This window comes from Microcebus murinus, chromosome 6, assembly GCF_040939455.1.
Source record: "Microcebus murinus isolate Inina chromosome 6, M.murinus_Inina_mat1.0, whole genome shotgun sequence".
NCBI classification, from domain to species: domain Eukaryota; kingdom Metazoa; phylum Chordata; class Mammalia; order Primates; family Cheirogaleidae; genus Microcebus; species Microcebus murinus.
Genome location: NC_134109.1, coordinates 106,164,535 through 106,187,476, shown reverse-complemented (window position 1 = coordinate 106,187,476; position 22,942 = coordinate 106,164,535). Strand labels below are relative to the sequence as shown.

Sequence of the window (22,942 nt, the reverse complement as noted above, 5' to 3'; positions counted from 1 at the left end):
GGCATGGTGGCACATGCCTGTAGTCCCAGCTACTTGGGAGGCTGAGGCAGCAGGATTGCTTGAGCCCAGGAGTTTGAGGTTGCTGTGAGCTAGGCTGATGCCACGGCACTCACTCTAGCTTGGGCAACAAAGTGATACTCTGTCTCAAAAAAAAAAAAACCAAAAAAACCAATAGTGTGGATACCAGGGGGTGGAAATCATGGAGGCCGTTTTAGAATTCTGCCTACTAGTAATGCTAATATTTCCAGAGTTTCCCCATCAACATGATACTTACTATTTAGTGTCCATCTATTTATTGACTTAAAATTAAGAATAGGTGTTGAATTGTATGAAATTCCTTTTCAATGTCTACAGAAATAATCATGATTTTTCACATCTATTCATTTACTAATATTGAAACTTTCTTGCATTTCTAGGATGAACAGCACTTGTTTTTTATTCATTAAATATTCTGCTGTATTCTGGTTGATAACATTTTTTAACAATTTTTACATCAATATTCTTAAGTGTGTGGTTTGGCTTTTCTTTTCCTATGTAATGCTGGCAGGTTTTATAATCCATGTTATGCTGGTTGCCTTAACAAAATGGAAAAGTTTTTCTTCTTTTTCAAAACTCCTGAATAATTTAAAAATCATTAGAATTTTTTTGTTCCTTAAAGAGTTGGTAGATTTCTTTATGAAGCTGTCCTTGTTTTGAATGCAGCTCTTTGATATTTTTCTAAATTTTTTATGAAAATTAGCATATTTAGATTTTCTGAATACAGTCAGCCCTCTATATTCATGGGTATAACATCTATGGATTCAACAACCACGGATCAAAAATATTAGGAAAAGAATTGCATCTGTACTGAACATGTACAGACTTTTTCTCTTGTCATTAATTCCTAAACAATACAGTATAACAGCTATTTACATAGCATTTACATTTATTAGGTGTTATAAATAACTAGAGATGATTTAAAGTATATAGGAGGATGTGCATAGGTTATATGCAAATACAACACCATTTTATATCAGGAACTTGAGCATCAGTGGATTTTGGTACCCACAGGAGGTCCTAGAACTAATCACCCATGCATGCCAAAGGAGGACTGTATACATCTTTTACAACTGTGTTCAGGAAGAGAGGGACTCATAATTTTGTCAGCTTGGCTTTCATTTTCCTTTTTCTGGCAAGACCAGGAAACCCCTATTGACTAAAGGATTATACTCAAACTCTTTCAAATAATCTTATTATCTTTCTGGTTTTATCTTTTAACACTATCTTCCTCAATCTCTGTACTTCAACAACAATGCACTGCTTATATTTCCTGGCCCTCTCCTTATCTGTTTCATACTTCCATGCCTTTTACTATTCTACTTGCCCCCTTTACCTTTGCCATGTAGCTGTATTTTATCCTTTAAGACTCATACCAGGCAGCTTCTTTTTTGGAAGCCTCCCTTCTTATTAAGATTTGGATTAGCTATCCCTCCTCTACTCTTTTGATATACTGATTTATAATGATATATGTCTATCTCCTCCATTAGAATGTGAGATCTATGAGGTCAAAGACAGTGTCTTCTTATAGTCCTAGTATATTTCACAGTTCATTGTGCATGATAGGTGCTCAATAAATGATTTTTGAATGAGTGAAAGTATGAATGTGAAGAGGGCTAAGATGAAATGGGTAGTTAACTTCAAGTAATTGGAGAGTTTTCATAAGGAAGAGACTTATTCTCTTTACTACATAAGGTGGTACTAGGATCAATAAGTGAAAGTTATTAGGAGGCAGATTTAAGTTTAATATGAATAAGAATTTCTTCACATTCAGAGTTGTTCAGTGATAGACAACTACCACATGAAGCACTGACTTTTTTTGCACTAGAAGAATTTAAAGCAGAATCTGAACATCTTTTAGGAAGCTATAAAAATATTGTGGCATCGAATTTTCAAGTAATTTTCAAGCTATAATCCTTAGAGCCCTATGAGTTCCAAAGGGACACTTCAAGATTATGAGTAGGGTGAGGGAAAGTAAAAGAATAGAAGATCCAATCAAATGAAACTCTGAGTCTCCTACTTTTCCTATATAATGACAATAGTTCTGCTGTTTTGTTTCGGTATACTGGGTTTTTAACTACAATTATGGTTGGAAGAAAGATTCCACAGCTGTTAAAAAACATTTGAAAACCACTTGTTTGGCCATTTCACATCTAAATTATATATAATTTAGAGTGTATATATAGAATATATATACATATAACCAGGAGGAGATACATAGATAAATCTATTAATATATCTATCTCTAGAGAGATATATAAATATAGATATAGGTAGATATCTCTATATCTATCCATCTTTTTATATATCTATATCTAAGCTGTGTGAGGAGATATATAGATATATCTATATCTATTTCTGTCTCTAGAAGTATGTATATATAGAGAGATATGTCTCTTATTATATCTATTTATCTATATCTATATATAACCCGTGTGAGAAAATATATAATTATATACATAAATGTGTATTTCTATATGGGTATATCTCTTCACACAGTGCCTTGCTCATAAGTCACAGATGCTCAATAAATGTGTCTGATCTCTGTTTTGTTCTTTTGCCCTTTTGTCTCCTCAAAATCACTTGAAGAATCTTAACTCTTGTTATTTAGATGACTTGTTTCTTCAGGTTTCCTATGCGCTCCATCAGCGTAGGCACTACACACTTTTCTTCTTTGTAGCTACCATAGCACCATAACATTGTATTTCCCCAATAAACATTTGAACATGTAAAAAAATAGGGATCATTTCTAGTTTTCCTGGGTAAGTAGCTATATTGGGAATAGAATGGGTTGAAATTATACTACATGATCCTATTTTGGTCTAGATTTTTGATACAGATTTCTTTTGAACACTTTTTTTTCTGCTGAAATAAAGATATTGGAACCATGGGCTCTTCTTCATCTCAGGGCTATATTTCTTCCTAATACTTTGGTGCTTACTGTCCCCTAGCTTTGTATATAAAGCTGACAAACATTCTAAAACAAAAAAAGATTCCCTTAACTGACTAGGGGTGAAATGTACAACCCCTAAATCTCAAGCCATATAAGATATATCCGCACACTAGATTCCCAGATTAATGATAAGTTTACCTCTAGCCTTTCATTATAAAAGTCTCTTGTGGTATAATTTAATGTAGCACGATTTGTGTTTTCTCCTATAAGTCTTTTACTATCGTTATTTTCTTCATTGACAATACCAGGTTTTTTTCCTTTGGTTTCTAGCAGATACCGGAACTGCTTTTTCCTGTAGAAAGACAGTGTAGAGATTTAGAATGTTACTTACCAGACTTATTAAAACATATCTATTTTTGTTGACTTTAGAGGGGAGCACATGCTTTTTTGAACATCTGTTTTGTGAGTTTGAGTTTATTATTTATTTGACCTCAGTTTGGTACTCTAATCTTTCTACTAATTAGGCTACTGAACCCAAATTCTTCTGTTCCATAACAACCAATCATCAACATAAACATGTCTCAAGCATTTCTAAAATGAAAAAAAACTTCACCTTAATAAAAATCAATACAAAAATTACACAATCACAGAGCATAAAAAAACCCAATTAAGGATATAGTATGGCAAACTTTCAAAGTCTTCATATCCCATAAAACATGTTAGTTACCTCTCGTAAATCACACAAATAGTTTATAATTCCTCAGTAGTATTACTCATAGCTAGAAAATGGAATGGGATACTGGTTTAAGTTTAGGCAAAAACAAAACAAGTGGAAACCAAAAAACCTCCAACTGTTAGCATATCATGGCAAGATATGGAGGTTAAATAATGAAACAAGAAGCCGTATTTGATTACGAAGAGGGACGTACATAGTGCTCACAGTAGCACTTACAGAGCCATCAGCCCAGAATTCCAGAGGACTGCAACTCATCCTCCATGACAGTTGATTTCTGATTTCCACCACTTAGGGTGTCTCTAAATGAAGTGATACTACTACTTTACTGTGAACAAGATTGGGATATATCTTTTTTAAATTTCTTCTTTTTTCATTTAAAAGTATAACATAATTATTTTAGGAATTTGGGGAAGTATACATTTGAAAAGTATGAATAAATAGATAAAAATCACTCATAAGTCATAAATCTAAATCTATTACCTTGTTCACATTCAACATACTTCTTTGTAGGCTTTTTCCATACATTTTTGTAAAAAGTTAAGATCATACTAAACATCCAATTTTGTGTACTATTTTCACCTAATGCTATATAACAAGCATTTTCTCTATCATTAAAAATGATCATTTTAATAAATGAATAAAAGTCATTTGTGATAGAGATCACAATTTACCTAATTGTCCTTTTTAGTGGATACTTTTAGGTAGTATAACTTTCTCATTTTCATAAAGAAAATAAATGCTGATAAAGATCTATTCCTGAATCTAATGTTTTAATTATAAAAACAATGCCCACATACATTTTTCTATCACTTTTATTAGTCATTTCACAAATCAACCTTCCAGTAATCCTGTCTTTAACATCATTATTTCTTTTCTTTAACTTTCTTCAGGGTTATTTTGCTGTTCTTTTTCTAGTTTGGTGAGATAAATGTTTTTCTCATTCATTTTCAGCCTTTATTTTTTCCTAATATGCTCATTTCAAGGCTAGCATGTTTACATTTAGCACCACTTTAACCTAATCCCACAAGTTTTGAAATGTGGTATTTTTACTATATTTCAGTTCAAGGTAGTTTCAGATTTCCATTACAAATTGTCTTTGACCTATGGGTTATATAGAAATGTGTTTCTTAATTTCCAAATATATGGGGATTTCCTGGTTATCATTTGTAATTGGGTTAAAGCTTAATTGCATTTTGAACAGAGAACACAGTCCATGTGATTTCAATTCTTGGCAATCTGTTGACATTTGCCTTATGGATAAATATTTGGTTAATTTTTATAAATGTTCCATGTATGCTTTAAAAGAATGTGTGTTCCGCAGTTGCTGGGGAGAATATTCTGTCACTGTCCATTAGGTCAAATCTGTGATCATATTGTTCAAGTATTTTATATCCTTTTTATAATATTTACTCACAGATGTATTAAAGCTTCCCACTGAAACTGTGGATTTGTAGTTCTGGAATTTTGGGGTTATAAATTTTTAAAGTTGTGCTAATAGGTGCATACAAATTTAAATTTGATATGTCTTTCTGGCAAACTGAACCTATTATCAATTTGAAATGATCTGCTTTATTTCTAGTATTACTTTGAACTTTGAAGTCTATTTAGTCCTCAATGGTTACTCTGTTGTTACTGTGGATAGTATTTATGTTGTTTATCTTTTCTCACTTTTCTGCATTCCAACTTTATATCAACTTATGTTTCAGATGTGTCTGTTGTAAACAACATATAGTTGAACTTCATCTTTTTATTCAGTCTGACAATCTATGGCTTTTAATCAGAAAAATTAGTATATTTGCATCTGTATCACTGAGGTGGATTGATTACATTAGTGGCTATATTATGGCTTCCTTGAATCCATGCCCCTTACAATGTGATTTTACAGCTATGTAAAGCCTACTTCGAGGCCCCTGAAATGTTGCTCTGTGACTCGCTTTGACCAATACAACATAGGCAAAATGATGGGAAGTCGGTTCTTAGCATAAAACTCAATCCTCAAAATATTTATGGAGAAAGTTTTATTTTTTTATTTTACCCAGCATTTTTAGTTGTTTTTAACACAAGAGATAGTCAATATAGCCAAACTCAGCATTTTCAGAAACAGAAGTTCAATATATTCCCAATTTTGTACAGATGAAGAGTAAAACTTGAAAGCCACTCTTTTCAAACTATATCGGCACAAAGCAAAACTTGAAAACCACTCTTCAACCACTCCATCACCACTCCTAGTATCTATATCTTCCAGGTGTTCATGCTTTCAGTTCCCTTCCTATATCTCTATATTTATATGTCTACATATTTATTTTGTTTTTTATAATATTGAGTCATAACATAAATATTATTTTATGCCTTATTTCATTCAATTAAATATATTTTTCTAGATCATTTCATGTCAGAACAGGAGATTTATCTCAATCTTTTCCCCCTCCTCCTTTTATAGCCATGTAATGACTGTAATATAGATTGTATCACATGGCTACTATACCCATAATGGAGAAATATCATGATATACTTAGCTTTCCCTATTATTAGGCATTTGGTTACTTTCCAAAGTCATGCAACTACAAACAATCAAGCATGGAAGCTTTGTATGTAAATCGTCTGTGTGTACTCTTGTCCATGGATTTACTGGTATTTTATAGTTTCTTTGCCTCTGTAAATGGATACTCTTTCTAATACTATTTTCAATAGTTTATTATTGCTATGAGGAAAACTGTTAATTATTTTTATATCAATATGTTCATCTAGGAAAGAAAAAAATATGTTGATCTAGTATCTGGCGTCATTATTGTATATTCTGATTAATTCTAAAAGTTTACAAGTTGAGTTCTTGTATTTTCTGGAGATTCAATTTTTGCTTTTACTAGTCAACTACTATCTTTTCAATTTCTTTTTTTTTTTTAAGTTGCTGTTATCTTTACAAATTTCTTTTCCCAATTTTCTTTTGCTTCACTTGGTGTCTTTATAGTTCCTGAAGTAAAACCTTTATTCATTACTTTATAATCGTTTTTATTTTCAAGTAAGTACATTAAAGATACGTAATTTCCTCTGAGTACAGTTTTGGCCATGTCCCAGAGGTTCTGACATACAGTATTCTTGCTGTCAAATTCATTTATATATGATTTATTATTTCAGCTTTAATTTCCTCTTTAATTTAAAAGAGTTAAAGTATTTTTAAAAATATCCTTTTTAAAAAAGGAATATAGGCTGGGTGTTGGGGCTCATGCCTATAATCCTAGCACTTTAGGAGGCAGAGGCTGGAGGATTGCTTGAGCAACATATGGAGACCTTGTCTCTGCCAAAAATAAAAAAATTGCTGGGCATGATGGCATGTGCTTGTAGTCCCAGCTACTCAGGAGGCTGAGGCAGGAAGATCAGTTGAGCCCAGGAATTTGAGGTTGCAGTGAGTATGATGACACCACTGCATTAAAGCCTGGGAAACAGAGCAAGGACCTGTCTCAAAAAACAAAAAAGAAACCAAAACCCAAAAAACCCAAAACAAACAAACAAACAAAAAAAAACGAGACTGAACAAAAAACCAAAAAGATAATTCAAGAAGTTCATATAAGCATACGGTAAAAAGTAAGCATCTACACACCCTCCCATTCCAACAAGATAAGTTTTTGCTACCCTAATTCATTTTTATAATTTTATGATATGATTTATATGAGTATGCTTTTTGAGATACATAGAAATTTTCTTTGAGTTTAATGTATGTTCAAGTTTTGCAGATATTTCATAGATTTTTGAATAGAAAATGTGTTATTTTCTGAATTGTGCATAAAGTTCTGGAAATAATATTTTAAATACATTTAATTGATAAAGTGTGTTAACTGTGTTATTCAAATCCTCCATATTATTTCTTATTTTGATTTATTTAATCTGAGTTATGAGAGAAGTATATTAATATCTACTACAATAACTGAATTTGTCAATGTATACCTGTATTTGTTAGGATGTTTAGAAGCTATAATCTTGATTACACTGTTTCATAACTATTATCTTTTTGGGTAGCTTGCAGTTTTTAGTGTCATCAATTCTATTATCTCTAATATTAATATTCTCATATTTGTTGTTGGCATTTGCTCATTATATATTTTAATTGCTTTATTTTCAACCTGTAGAAATTTCTTTAGGGATATTTCTCAAAAATAACAGGTAACTCAATTTTGAACCCATTCTGAAAGGTACTATCTATTAATAGGAGAATTTAATTCATTAACATTTATTATGATAACCCATATGCTTTTCTTTTTTCTTCTCTTTTTGCTTTTTGCTACTCATTTTTTTGTTCTTTTAGTAATTTGGAATTATAATCTTTTTGTAATGGCAATCCTTAAAATTTTAATACACACAGTCAACCATGTATTTTTCCATCAATTTTTATTGTTAATTAGTACCTATTATCTCTCCTAAACAGGGAAAGAAATTTAGCAAACTAACTTCTGTTCTCTTAGGATTTTCTGAGATTTCTATTTCAAATTACTTATTTTTTTTTGTATTATGTATTAATACTTACCAGAAAACTATAATTTTTACTAATTTATTTCCACATCATCATCTCTTGAATTCAGTGCCTCTCTCAGTATTTTTTTTTCAAAGCAGTTTGTGAGTTCTAGATGGGATTTAGATTCCATGAATTAGAAACACTTGGGTAAGATCTGAATTCAGAACTGAGCTAAGGGCAGTAGTAAGAATACCACACAAGACACCCATTTTGTTGGTGTAAAGTATAGCAGGCCCTAGAGCCAGGTTCTGAGGAATGGAGTAGGGAATTTCCTGATCTCCAGTGTGATTAAAGTGGCATGATACTGGGGCTCATGGCTAGGACAACAGCCTCCTTATTGTCCATGACTGTAGCAAAAGTGGCAGTTTCCTTGTGGGTTTGTTCTGTAGCAAAGTGCTTTATGACTATAGCAAAGGTAGCAGTTTCCTTGGTGGGTTTCTTCTGTGGTATCATTCTGGAAGTTATCATTGGAGGCTCAGTCTAGAGACTGCTTCCTTAAACCTTCCAAAAATTTCGTAGATATCTAAAACCTTGCTTACTCTAACCAGAGTGACTTCTATTATCTATAACTGAATGTGGCTGATATACCATCCTTGACTCCCTCTATCTATACTGTATCCTGTCAGTTAGTATGTTCTCAGGTATACCTTCTAAATGTTTTTCATATTATTCTCTCCTTTATTCTCACTGCCTTAGTTCAGGACCTCATAATCTCTCTCCTGGACTCACCACTTGATTGGTCAGTCTTTCAATCTCTCTCTGCTCAAATGGCAGCCTTTCTAGAACATAAATCCAATCACATGATTGTTGTGCTTAATTACAACACACAATTTTTTATTTTTGTTTGACATGGATTGCAAAGCTCTTCAAAATCATACAACAATCTTTCTGGCTTAATTTCCTATCACTTATTCATAATCATCCCATGCTCCAGTTATACTGAATTATTTATAATTCCGTGTGCTTCTGCAGATCTATTTACCTCATATCTTCTACCTGAAAAATTCCTACTCATTCCTGAAGAACTAGATAAAATGTTACCTCTTTTGTGAAGCCTTCTTCAATGTTCTTTCAAAATGCAGTTAGTCTCTCCTATGCTTCTATAGCCCTCTCTTATAGCACCTGAAATACTGTGCTTTAATTGCTTATATATATCTTGAACTTATTAGATGATAAGCCACAGACTTATTAGATTATAATTTATTAGATTATAAGCCAAAGACTTTGTCTTATTTGCTTTTATATCCTCAACACTTTGAATAGTGCCAATCACTAAATACAAATAGGATACATGTTTGTTGAATTCATAAATGACACAGTTAAGACGTATATGGGATTGATTTCTTTTGTTAGTGCAAAAGTAATTCTATAAGATCTATATAAATTAAAGTTTACCTGGCATCACCCAGAATTGAAATCAGACGGTACTGGGGTAACTCAGAAGATGCTACATGTGCTAGGATTCCAAAGAGCCTTTCAGCCATTATCATATCATTCTGCGTCACCTGAAGAGATACAATGGAGAGGGGTCAAAACTGACACCATCTGTTAGCTGGATACAACTAATATAAACCCAAAGGAATGTCTAGATTAAATCTTATCTTTTAAACCCAAAAAAGTACATTCTACTGGGCTGTAAAGAAAACAGTTATCACTGATATTTCTCTTCTTTGAAGTAAAATGAAGATGTATAAATGTGACTGATGTTGATGGAAGCTGACTGGGGATGACGAGCTAGTGCTGACTTAGAAAGATGTGTTTCCTGAGAATTATGTTTTAAGTACTTTAGATTCTTAATGATTTTTTTTCAGAAATCCTATAGCTTTTTGGATTAGAATTATTTAGAGAGAAAAATTCCCAAGTGTCAATGGGATAGATTCATTTCAGTCAGGTGTCAAAGGCAAGCCAAATTATTGTTCATACCTTGCTCCTATAATATAAGGATAATTGGTCCCTTTCTGAGAGATGGAACTCTCATAGGATTAGCGAGGATACTCCTGTACATTCTACTTATATCAGCCTTTCTCCCCATAAAGAATAATTTGTCACAAGTATACACTGTGAGGGCTATCCCAAGAAAGTACTAAAAGCTGAAAGTAGGTCTTACATTAATATCTAGGCATATCTTCTTTAATATAAAACAGGATTGATTGCATTTTAAATATTGTTGGTTTGTCTATTTAATCCAATGATTCCCAACCAGGGGTCATTTTGCCCCTTAAGAAACACTTTGCAATGTCTGGAGACATGTTTGGTTACCACAATTGGTGGAGGGGTACTACTGGAATCTAGTGGATAGAGACCAGGACTACTGCTGAACATCTTACAGCACAGGACAGCCCCTTCAACAAAGAATTATCTGGCCCAAAATGTCAATGGAGCCAAGGTTGAAAAACTCTGGTATAGTTAAATTTTGGATCTTCAAAAAATTTATTCTTAACACTAGCTGTAATATACTTTACAGGCATTTTCTGGGAAAAAAAAAAAAAGCCCCAAAATTCACAAACATCTTATACATATGAATCAGTGCAGACAGAATTTCTTCCCTCCCCTGGACCTTCATAGTTAACAAGGGTTCTGCTCCCTCAAATCCTTCCTTTAGCTGAAAACTAAGTTGTTTGGTCCAATATAGTCACCTAGTGGCCAATGTAGGCCACTACTCCATCTTTTCTACTTGATGCTCATAATTCAATTTGATTCTATTTCAAGCAATATCATTATCTCTTTTACAAAGAGATGTAGAAATGTAGTGTAATATTAGTCTATATTGTCAAGGATTTTATAAGTAGGAATGTATTTTAGGTATTTTAGTAAAGTGTCAAATATCCCTGACAGTGACATTTTCAGAAATTCAAGTCAGAAAAAAATATATTGATTCTTTCCAATTCTGCTCTACTTTATATAATTATATTATTCCTTCCTAATTCAAAGTTCTGTAATAATGGGTATCTTTTGGTAATGATTCATATCTGTGTATATATACTATTTAAGGTTAATTGGGATAACAATTTGGCCATTAGTAAGGGAGAATCACCCACCCATAGTCCAAATAACCATTCTATATCCAGTCAAGGCTAACTTTGGAAACCTTTGGGACTATTAGGCCTTACAAGGGACTTAAGCTCTATCCTCTGGGGAAGTACCAAAGGGTACACAAAAGGACACAAGACTAAACCATATCTCTTGAGAACTAGCTGGAGAAATTAAAAGTCATCTGAAGATTTTAGATTTGCCCAATATCTTCAACAGATGGCCAATATTGTGGTCATGGCAACATCATGGCTGCTTGCGTACACCAATCCAGATGGCCAATATTGTGGTCATGGAAACATCATGGCTGCTTGTACACCAATTCAGAGACCTCCAGTCTCCTAAAAGTATGAAGAATTCTTGGAATTGTAGGCCAGAGGTACCTACCTATAGTGTATCAGCTGTAGGGAAATATAGCTACTGTGCCAGCAAAGCTGATTACAGTTCATCTTACAATAAGGAGGTATTCTGAATTTTAAAGATTTTTTTTCCTTTGGAGGATTATTTAAATTCAGTAGAGGTAGAAGCATAGTTTTTCTCTTTTCTCCAAATTAATATTTAAAGAGAACATGGGTTTTGAGTAGCTGGGAGATTACCCTTATGACGAGCTTAGCAGAATCAATCTAAAAATAACTTTTCACTAATAATTTTACAGTTCTTCAGCTCCAGGCCAGTGTTATCCAATGTAGTCATGGTACAGACAGCTGTTACCAACTCGTAACAAAGCAGTCCCAGTGTTGATTTAGGCTTGTTTTTCTTTTCTTTTTCTTTTATTCTTCCTTTCTCTTCTTTTCCCTTTCTTTCTTATCTCTCCTTCTCATCTCTCCTTTTTTTTAAAAGTCACTCTTCTTTCCCTTTACACATTCTGGTTTTTTTCTTTTTTCATTTTATTCTTTCCTTCCTCTATCATGACCCTTATAAGTTGACACTTGGGTTTTACTTTCCCATCCCCTCTTGTATGTCAGGCAATCTGCAAGCTCTTTGAAAAATACAAAGATCATGTTACCTATGGAAGAGTTATTTTTTCATTTTTTTAAAAAACTGTTACCTTACCATTTTACTTCTCTGAATGCTTACAAAAAAACAATAAAAGTATTTACTATTCATCATGAGGTCACTATTTTATTTTCACAACTTGTTTAGTGCTTTAGAAGTTTCTGGGTAGATTTTTTTTCTTTTTACCATTTTAAATGTCATAATTTTTTTAAAACAAGTATTTCTCAAAAGTTATATCCTGGGTTCTTAAAATTCCTCACCATTTTTAGTACCTATTTCCCCTAAAAAAGAACATTTTTATTCTACAGTTCACTTAGTTTTCAGCTTACCTCTGTTCCATTTATTTTCTGCATACTAAAATGGCTCAGCCTAAACAGCACATAGTATTTCCAGAGTGTGAAATTGACAACTGGATTTCCTTGAGGATCGATTGTCAACTGGTCAATACGACGGAGTTGTGCTAGTGCATTAAATTGCTGCAGCATTACAAGATTTGTTTCTCTGAATTTAAGGTGCTGCAATAATAAAACACAAAAGAAGATCTGAACATTGAGTTTACCATCCTGAAATATTAACAGTAATGCTTCCCTGATCATTCCCTAAGTAAATATGTAAACCTTAGGGTTAGCAAATGTATTTTCGATTATATTAAATTAACTGGATGTACTAAACATACATAACTTTAATTCATTCAATGCACCATTGATGGAATACATCCAATATTGAATTCTAAGTGATTTCTTTTATAAAGCACATCCTCACTTTAATAAACTAAGATTCTTTAAAGTTATATAAATATCAAATAATTCAGATTCTTTCAGGCATAACAATGATTTTATATGCTTTACACTGACATTTAAATTATTTTTAAAAAAACACTGGAAATGAAAATGTCAGAACCTTATAAATACAGGACTCACAATGCTCCTGAGAAGAACTAGTTAGTCATTGTTACTTGTAGCTTGCCAAATACTAAGTAGGCTAGTTAAACTGGCTACTGAGAAATCAAATCACTAAAACGGAAATGTTAATGTAAATGTTGTCTCTGTGAATTTGAATGCTCTTTTCTAAACACACTGTCTCCACTTCTACCGATCTTCTTTAAGGAGGATGAAATGGGAGAAAAAATACACCTCACCGTGAAATGGCAGGTAAAAGAAATCACTTGGTTAACAGAGAAAAACACAACCATAATAAAAACTCAAGAGGATCTGTTGTAGAAGTCACAGTTTCTACAAATGCATACTAGTTAATTAATATAATGCTACCATAATTGGGGAAGGCTAATTTCTCAACATAATTTTAATGAGCTACTAAAATTATTTTCAGTGCCATTGGAGGACTACTATAAAAATCATATAATAAATACACATGTCCATCAATACCAGGTACAATAAGTAAATACATAGGGGTATGTGCTGCATACAGTTGAATGCTTTATAAAGTAGAAATATGTAATTTGAATAAATTTAAATTATTTTTTTACTCCAAAGAGGATCATTTTTCAGAGATATCATTTCCAACATTAACACAAAATACAAGGCCATTTATGAATACTGATTTAAATGCCACCTCCATAAAATCAACACAAAAACTCAGTTTCCCTGCCAGACAAAAACTACATAAATAAAAGTTAAAACAGGTCTTTGGCCTGAGCACACAAGTCATGACTAAGAATAACTCAAATATACTACTAAAAGGAAATGTTTACCAGAGAATTAGGAAACTTAATCTTCAATTTGGGAAGCACTTGGACGATTTCATCAAATTCAATGAAAGTGAAGGAGACTGTTGTGACCATTCCCGCCGTTTGAGCACTCCAGTTCCGATCCAGAGATTCCAGTGCTCCTGAGCCATACAGGGAAAGTGTATCCCCATCCAGCTCAACAAGGTGTGAGTCTATGACAGATAAACCTTGTAAAGCACTGGTGAGTCCTGAGTCTAGAGACCTGGAAAACCCAAAGTATAATTTTAGATGAAAGTTTTATCATGCAAAGTAAGTAACAGGTTATAATGGCCTATTGGAAAAGCTCTTTACAATTTTATACCCATCTTTTTTATTTCAATAATTAAATCTAGGGCACCAATGACTAATTTTCAATAGATATCTGTAAATATTGTGTTACTCTAATCATATATTTTAATCTAAAAAGAAGTACATTAAAAACAGAAAAAAACCGACCTCTAAACCTAAATTATTTCTATCAATGAAAGATAACTGATATTCTATTTAGTTTTAAAACAATCCAATTAACATACCATAGGTATCTTTTCATGTCAATACAAATAGGTTTTTCCAATCAATGAAATTTTTCTGACTGAAAAAATGCAGTCAAAAATTTTCTATAATAAGAACCATACATGAGAAAAATATATTTATAAAACAAATCATAAATGTTAAAAATAGTTTATCTCTCAGCTAAAGATTGGATTAAGGGGTAACTCTATTTTTGAATACTTCAATGTTTTTTGAAATTTTGCAAGTATATGCTATAGTTATAATTAGTAAAATCAGTGAAGATTTCCTCCCCAATTTGAAATCAGAAATAAATGAAATATATATACACAAAATCACTGCATATATTCTACTGAATATTGTAATTGTTATTATTTCCAAAGTAGGAGCCACATTTTCTATAAAAGGCTACCTGAATGATAGCTAAACAATAAACGAAGTATATTGATCCAATTCAAATTTTCTGCTTTGTGAATAGAGACATAACTATTTGTTTTACTCAACCTCAAAACTTAAAACAAAGCTTGGCTTTTGTTCTATGTGTTTTCACTCTGAAATTTCTGCTTTTAGACAGTATTTATTTGCCCCTACTAAAATTAGTGTCTTTCTCTTCATGTTCCTATGGACATTTATACACTCCTTAACACATCACTTCTCATACTGTATTATAATAATTACATGTTTACAATCTTGTCTCTAATTCCAGATAGTAAGTTTCTTGAAGCTAAAGATTATATTTTTTCATTTTTTGGGACACTGAGGCCTAGTAATAAGCTTTTCACAAGGTGTATTGAATGAATTAAATTTAATGAATATTAAAGATCTTCAAAAATTTTAAATGCTGATGCTGAGGGATAAGACTGATAAACCACCACCCTGTTGGTTTATCATACTTATTTCAGGGGTACCAGTTAATCAACCCTCTACACATTTGTGAATTCAATAATAGGCTGGGTAATAACATCAGTCTACTCTAAGGGAATATGCAACCAAGAAAATATAAAAAGGATTGATTTCTATCAGATTAGTGCTTAAGACAATGATTATTATATGACAATAATCAAACATTCAATAAGTAGTAATATATGAGCAGTCTTGGATAATAATCCTAGAAAGGTAAAGGCTGATAATAAAACAAAAATAAAATAAGAATTAGTTCCATATACTGTGCTTTGTGTGATACGCTAATCTAGGTAGACCACATAATCCTTACTGGAATAGAATGGAGGATAGGAGTTAGCATTTCACAGCTGCTAAAATAAAGAAGGCTTGATGAAAAAGAGCCACGTTATACACATTTACCACTTAATACTACAATTGCCTGTTGATTGTCTGTCTCTCTTACTAAACACTATAAACCTTGAGTGCTTGAACTTTGTCATTTACTATAGTAGATCCAATATTTAGCATAGTTCCTAGCACATGCTTTGCTTTATATATATTTCTTGAATTAATTAATGAAGTGAGATAATTATGAAGTTTTTAGTACCTATTAAATCTTAAGGAGGCCATTCTAACCATAGCTGTGGTTTCAGAAAAGGGGAAGAATCAGTGATACAGACATAGAATAAGGGTAAGGAAGAAGGTTTACCCAAGTGAGGCAAAGACATATAATGCCAAAGGAAGGTAAAGGGAAAAATAAAAGCAATTTATGTAGGCATGCCTGATGGCCATGATACCTAGCCAAATAAATTTAGTTTTAATGTAAAAATGATAAGAAATCAGAATTAGGCATCAAAAACATGAATAAATCCTTTGGAAACTGATGTTGTTCCACATCATATATTTGGAAATGTGTTGCTTTTCTTTTTCCACATGATTAAAAATTTAACAAAAATTCCAAAATAAAAAGCCCACCATTAGAAAGAGATTATTTATTTATATGTAGTCTTGTCAAGCAAACTGTTGGGAAAATAAGTGAAATGATAAACTAACGTTCAGAAAAACAGTAAGATGGTAATAAAACAAAGCAGAAGTCATCTCCAACTTATATACATCTCACATGGACATTCGGTAAAAACAAATGGAAATCTGTCTGCCAGGCTGTAGACAGGCTCATCTTTTTCACTGGGAGATATAGTACCTGTTAAATAGGTCATATAATACCTAACTCATTTCAGTTATTTTCTGAATGAGGCTTTTGAGTTTAGCTTCAAACTCTGGCCAATGTTTATAAATTTGCTGTTCTGGGAAAGTGTGTTCTGATTTCCATTAAAAAAATGACTTAGAAATCTTGCTAAACATTGTGTATGTGTTGGAGATTATCCTTCCAGTTATCTTTGTATGCTTAGTAGATATGTCCATATCTTTTTAGTTATAAATACATACATATTAATTTGTTCATACATTCACAAGTCATTCTTTCATTCACTGAACAATTGCTAAAAGTCCACTATTTACAAGGCACTGTGCTAACAATTCTGGCACAGGCCACTAAATCATCTGTGCTGATAAGAACAACCAGTATTGAGACCATATGTAAGATTTTGGGTATATCAAAATTATTGATCGTCTTTACTGGACTATGGTTTCAGAAATATAACTGCTCTAATCCTACTTTGCAATCAACCTAATAAACACATAGGACATAATTTTTAAACTGAAATGACCTCAACTTCCCATTAAACAAATAGTTTTTTTCTGTGGACAGCTTATTATGTGTAAGGTATTGTGTTAGGGACATAAAAATAAATCAAGACATATTTGCCCTCAAAGAGTTCCCAATCTGGAGGGTGGGGGGATGGAAAGGAAGATAAATATATACTTCAAATGTGATACGATGTGCTTATTGTTATACAATGGGTATTTAAACCATATGCTCTGGAACACAGAGAAAGAAATGACTAATTCTTGTAGAGGGGAAAAGCTAAGTTTCAAAAGGAGGCAGTATTTGAAGTAATCCTTGAGATAAATAGCAGAATCTCATCAGGAATAGAAGGGAAAAAAACAGAATGAAGAAAGGCACAGAAGCCTGATTATGTATAACATATTCAAGTAAGAACAAATTCAATATGGCTAGAACATTGAAACATAGGACTGGAACACTGAAACATACAGGTGAGTAAGAGCTGGTGATGAGGCTGAAAAGTCAGATTTTATCCCTTAGGGCTGAGAAGTTTTTAAATGTCACTTAATTACAGTGAGAATGGCTTTTATCAAAAAGTCCCAAAACAATAAATGTTGGTGTGAATGTGGAGAGATAGGAACACTCATACACTGCTGGTAAGACTGCAAACTAGTACAACCTTTATGGAAAGTAATATGGAGATACCTCAAAGAGCCATAAGTAGAACTACCATTTGATCCAGCAATCCCATTACTGGGCATCTACCCAAAGGAAAAAAAGATATTCTATAAAAAAGACATCTGCACTAAAATGTTTATAGCAGCACAATTCACAATTGCAAAGATGTAGAAACAACTCAAGTGTCCATCAATACATACGTGGGTTAATAAAATGTGGTATATGTATACCATGGAGTACTACTCAGCCACAAAAAACAATGGTGATATAGCACTTCTTGTATTATCCTGGATAGAGCTGGAGCCCATTTTACTAAGTAAAGTATCACCAGAATGGAAAAACATGTACCACATGTACTCACCATCAAATTGGTATTAATTGATGAACACTTATGTGCACACATAGTAATAACATTCATCGGGTGTCGGGCAGGTGGAAGGGGGGCGAGAGGATGGGTATATTCACACATAATGGGTGCTGTACACACCATCTGAGGGATGGACATGCTTGAAGCTCTGACTTATGCAGGGCATGGATCTAGGTGCTGGACTGGGAATACAAAGATGAATATGATATGCTCTCTGCTCTCAGGGACCCACTTCGGACACATAAGATTAACTTTGTGAAGAAATAGTAGGGAAAGGTTGGATGCAGGGGGTTGGCTAGAAGGCCAGTGCAACAGCATCAACTAGTCCGTATGAGGGCATAACAAAAAAATGGTATGTTGTACTGGAAATGGTATAATAAAGAAAATTAGATGGATCTTAGTTCAAATTCCAGATCTGCCATTGATAAACACGTAACTTTTTGGCAAGTTATTTAATTTCTTTGAGTTTCAGCTTCCTTGTACATAAAATGATAATCATAATACGTATCTTTTCAGAGTTGCTGTGAAGATTAGAAATAATATTCTAAACCGTGCCCCCATACTTAGCTCAATACATTTTTCCGATCATTATTAATTAAAGAGAGCATAGATTTATCAGATATTTAAGAGAAAAGGAGAATTTAGTGGTAGATTAACTATGGAGAATGAAGGAGACAGAAGAATTAAGTATGACTGAAATTTCTAGAGTGGGTGGTCATCTGGTCCAGTTTCCTACCTCTGTCTAGCCTAAATTTACACTCTATGAAAGCTGGCATTATTCTCTGGAGGATCCATGTTTTAAAATTTGTTTTCCCGTGAATTACAACACATTTCCAAATATATTCTCTAAGTCGAACATAAATTATGTTTGACTTATACAGAAGGCAGTATGACATCAAATAGGAATTCTCTTCAAGATCTTTAGTGGTTATTAATTTCAAGTCTAAATGTTCACCTATTCAATTTTATCTTTATATAACAAATCAGAAAAATATTCTATGCCTTTTCACTTAATAGACGACATTAAGAAAAAGACAGGATGATTAACTTAATGCAATAAAGTAATGAGTCTCTAAATGCCAGGTTAAATGTAGAACAAACTCATAAATGTCTAGATGGAAAAAAAGATAATATTTTGAAGGATTATGTATTTTTTTTTTACCTTTAGGCTTTTTATAACAGGCTAGAACATAAAGACTTAAAATATTTCAGAAGATTCTTTTCCCAATGAATAAGTGGTGCTGATTCTTATAATAACTTATTTTATGAATTTCTATTACAACATTCGTAGGTGTGGAAATTCGTTTTATGCACTGTATTTTATTATAGTAGTGTTGGCTAAAATACGACAATGTTCATAGACAGGAAATGACCAAAAATAAACCAGCTTCACTGCATGTATCCAATGTAAGCAAAGAAAACACTACACCAAGTACTTTCCCATTTCTGCCAGGGAAAAGAACCTGCTATATGTCATTTTACTGTAGAGCTATCCCAAGTACAGTGAACAGTGAAATCATAAATAGATCATTAATCATTATAGACTTTCTTCCCTTTTTGTGCCTATAATTTTTTCATAGACACTTGTTTCCCAAAAGTCAAAGGTCACAGACACTATAACAGAAGAATTACCCACTTTTTTGGCATTATGAAATACTAAAGACTATAAATGATTATTTAAAATAGAAAACCTTATGTGGTATCAAAAAACAAATTGAAACACTAAGGGAAAGACCTTGTGGGCCTCTGAAGAGCTTTCTACTTTTAGAAAGAGGAGGTTTAATCATTCCCAGAAAAAGAAATTTAATTATGTATTTAAAGGCAGAAAATATGGTAGCACAACCTTTAATGTTTAAAATTCTTCACTTTGTGCTCTCAGATAAAATAGCAGACTGAACACATGTATTTAAGACCACTCCCTCTAGGACCCCAATAAAGAATGGTAAAGTAACTGAAAAGGTATAAACCTACAACAACAACAAGCACAATAAGGGAGGACTACCAACAACAGGAGATTTCAGTAAATTTCTAGAAGCTGCAAAGTAAAAAGTGTTTAAGTGATGAAGAAGGGTAAAAAGAACTGTCTCTTTAAATATACACCGGGGATAAGAAAAAGATGGCAGCCAAAGTGCTCACTAGAACACTGGAAAGGAAAGAATAGTAGGTATGGTAAAGGATAGGAGTGAAAAGTGAGACTAAACACTGGGGCATTAATTGAAGATTTGCAAAAGAACTCTCCCACCTACTTCTCCCACTGTCAACAAAATGGTATGGCAGAGTAGCACTGCAAATCAACGAGAAAAGGAAAGAATGCTCAATAAATAGCACTAGAGTAACTAACTGGTAGTTTCTGTGGGAGAAAAAATAGACCCAACATATCAGACCTTAATTTGAAACATAAACATCAATTCAAGGTATAATAAAGACTTAAATATGAAAGGCCAAATTTTAAGCCTTTAGGAAGACAAAATGAGAGAATATTTTTTAAATCTCACTGTAGTAAAAGATATTTTTTTTTTTTTACTTAAACAGAATCTAAATGGGTAAGCCATAAAGGACAAGGTATATATTTTGTTGTCTTCAGCATATAAATTATATTTAAAGTCAAAGCACATGTGAAATTGCTTAGAGGGAAATCAGTGAGTGAGAAGAGAGCTTAGGGTCAAAATCTGAGGAGCTCTACCATCTAGAGGTTGAGAGAATAGAAATACTTGAGAAAGGAGAAAGATATATAATACAAGAGAGAACCAAAGGCTGCTAATAATCTAAAATAACAGACTGTAAAGAATGGTCCAGAAGCAAATAATCAGGGAAAAAGCGGGGTTCAAGAAAGGTGGGTTCTAGAAATTAGAAGTGTAGTAATGGCAGCAAATTTCTTTGTTCAATTAAAAAAAAAAGTAATCAGAAATTCCAGAGGCAAACTGTGTAAGAAAGACATAGCTAAAATATGAAGCAAACTAAAATGTGACATGGATTTGGATAACTTTTGAAGTAATGAAGAAAGGGCCATTTGAACTTGATGCTAAGGCTATTCTCCTTGAGTGACTTAGGAAGCAGAAAAGGAGATATAATCATAGTATACTACCTAAATATTAAAATAGTCAAGTCATAGAAACTTAAATACTATTTATCAGTTTAAAAATTTTAAATGCTACCAATTGACAAAGTTTTATGATTATAGTGTGAATCTTGACATATAAGTTTACCTCACCTCACATGCTAGCAAAAAAAGTCAGATCACCTTTTTCAGAACTCTAGAATCTAATAAAAAATTACAATAGCCAGGAGAACATTTAATGGAGAAAAAAACCCTCAATTTAAAAAAGACAGTTCTATGGCATTTTAACTTATCCTATTACCACCCCCCACTCCCAAGGTTGGTGGTAGTCTTGAAGATGACCAGCTCACATTCCTGATGTAAGCTGTTGGTAACAGAGGAAGCAATATAGACTATATTCTAAAAAAATTGTGGTTATAAGTTTTGATATATCTTATGGCTCTTTGAAGAATCAGCTCAAGGGCTTGCCTTTGTACTTTTGCAGGGCTCAGGTGGCTTCTGAGTGGCATTTGTGAAAAGGATTTAAAGGCAAAATGTACTGGCTGCTGCCACATGGGTTAAAGATAACAACAGGTAGAACAAGCAATAGACAGACCAAAAAAGCCTGAGAAAGAAGAGACTACAGAAGGAGATACTTGGAAGAATAGGGCTTTGAGAAGCTCCTGTATATTCCAGGGAATCTAGAAGAGCACATGCATGTCCAGGGCTGGCTGGACATATGCATGGAAAATACCAGAGAAGACCCTAAGCAATCACCTCAGGGTGATCTTCAGGAAGTGAAGGCTAACGCAGAGTTGTAAACTGGCTAGGTAAGCACTGAAAGAGTGCCCCAACATAAAACCAATCTGCAAAGACTGAGAGAGGTTTATTTTTTTCTCTTTTCTCTAGGCATTTAAGAAAATCTCTGTCAAATTACTAATTGATCACTAAACTAATGGAATGGAGACTTCAGTGGCTATAATATGACAAAGAACATAGTCTTTACAAAAATAGTTCAGAAAAGTCACTAAACAAACAGAACAACCAAAATAAGCAGCAACAACAAACCCTAGGGAAGAGGGATGATCTGATTTCTGAAGTTGCCAAATTACAGTATTTAAAATATCCAGTTTAAAAAAAATTATGAAGCATGCAAAGAAACTAGAAAGTATAGCCTACTCATAGGAAAAAAAGAAATAGATAGAAAGTGATCATGAAGAAGCCCATACATTAGACTTACTAGGCTTTAAGTCAACTGTTTTAAATATACTAAAAGAATGAAACAAACAAACAAACCAAACCAGAACAATGTCTTACCAAATAGAGAATGTCAATAAATAAATGGGAATTAAAAGGAACTAAATAGAAGTCCTATAGTTGAAAAGTATAATAACTGAAATGAAATGTACCATAGAGGGCTTTGACAGCAGATTTGAGAAGGCAGAAGAAAGAATCAGTGATCTTAAAGACAAGTCAATGGAAATTATATACTCTGAGGAGCAGGGGGAAAAAGCAATGAAAATAAGCAAGCAGAAACTAAGAAAACTGTAAGACACCATCAAGCATACCATCATAAACATAATAAGAGTTCAGAAGGACAAACATGAAGATAAAAAAGAAGAAAGAATGTTTTTTAAAACAGAAAATTTGAAGAAATACATGCCATAAACTTCCCAAACTTGATAGAAAACATTAATCAAAATATCCAAGAACCTCAATAAACTCCAACTAGGATAAACTCAAAGAGACCCACACTAAGACACATTATAATTAAAATGTTGAAAGACAAAGATAAAGAGACGATTTTAAAAGCAGTGAGAGAGAAATGACTCATCACATACAAGGGATTCTCAATAAGAA

General features: G+C 32.9%; 1 protein-coding gene across 5 annotated transcripts in view; it reads right to left on the bottom strand.

Moving 5' to 3' along the window:
• The window catches only part of LRRC49 (leucine rich repeat containing 49), a 119,428-nt gene that overhangs the window by 11,771 nt on the left and 84,715 nt on the right, over positions 1-22,942 (bottom strand). For all 5 annotated transcript variants that reach the window (XM_012768305.2, XM_012768309.2, XM_012768306.2 and 2 more), the window contains 4 exons: positions 13,910-14,147; positions 12,528-12,713; positions 9,568-9,677; positions 3,128-3,281 (listed from right to left, as the gene is read on the bottom strand). In XM_012768305.2, the coding sequence (XP_012623759.1) occupies positions 3,128-3,281; positions 9,568-9,677; positions 12,528-12,713; positions 13,910-14,147 (688 nt within the window). The remainder of the gene's footprint in view (positions 1-3,127; positions 3,282-9,567; positions 9,678-12,527; positions 12,714-13,909; positions 14,148-22,942) is intronic.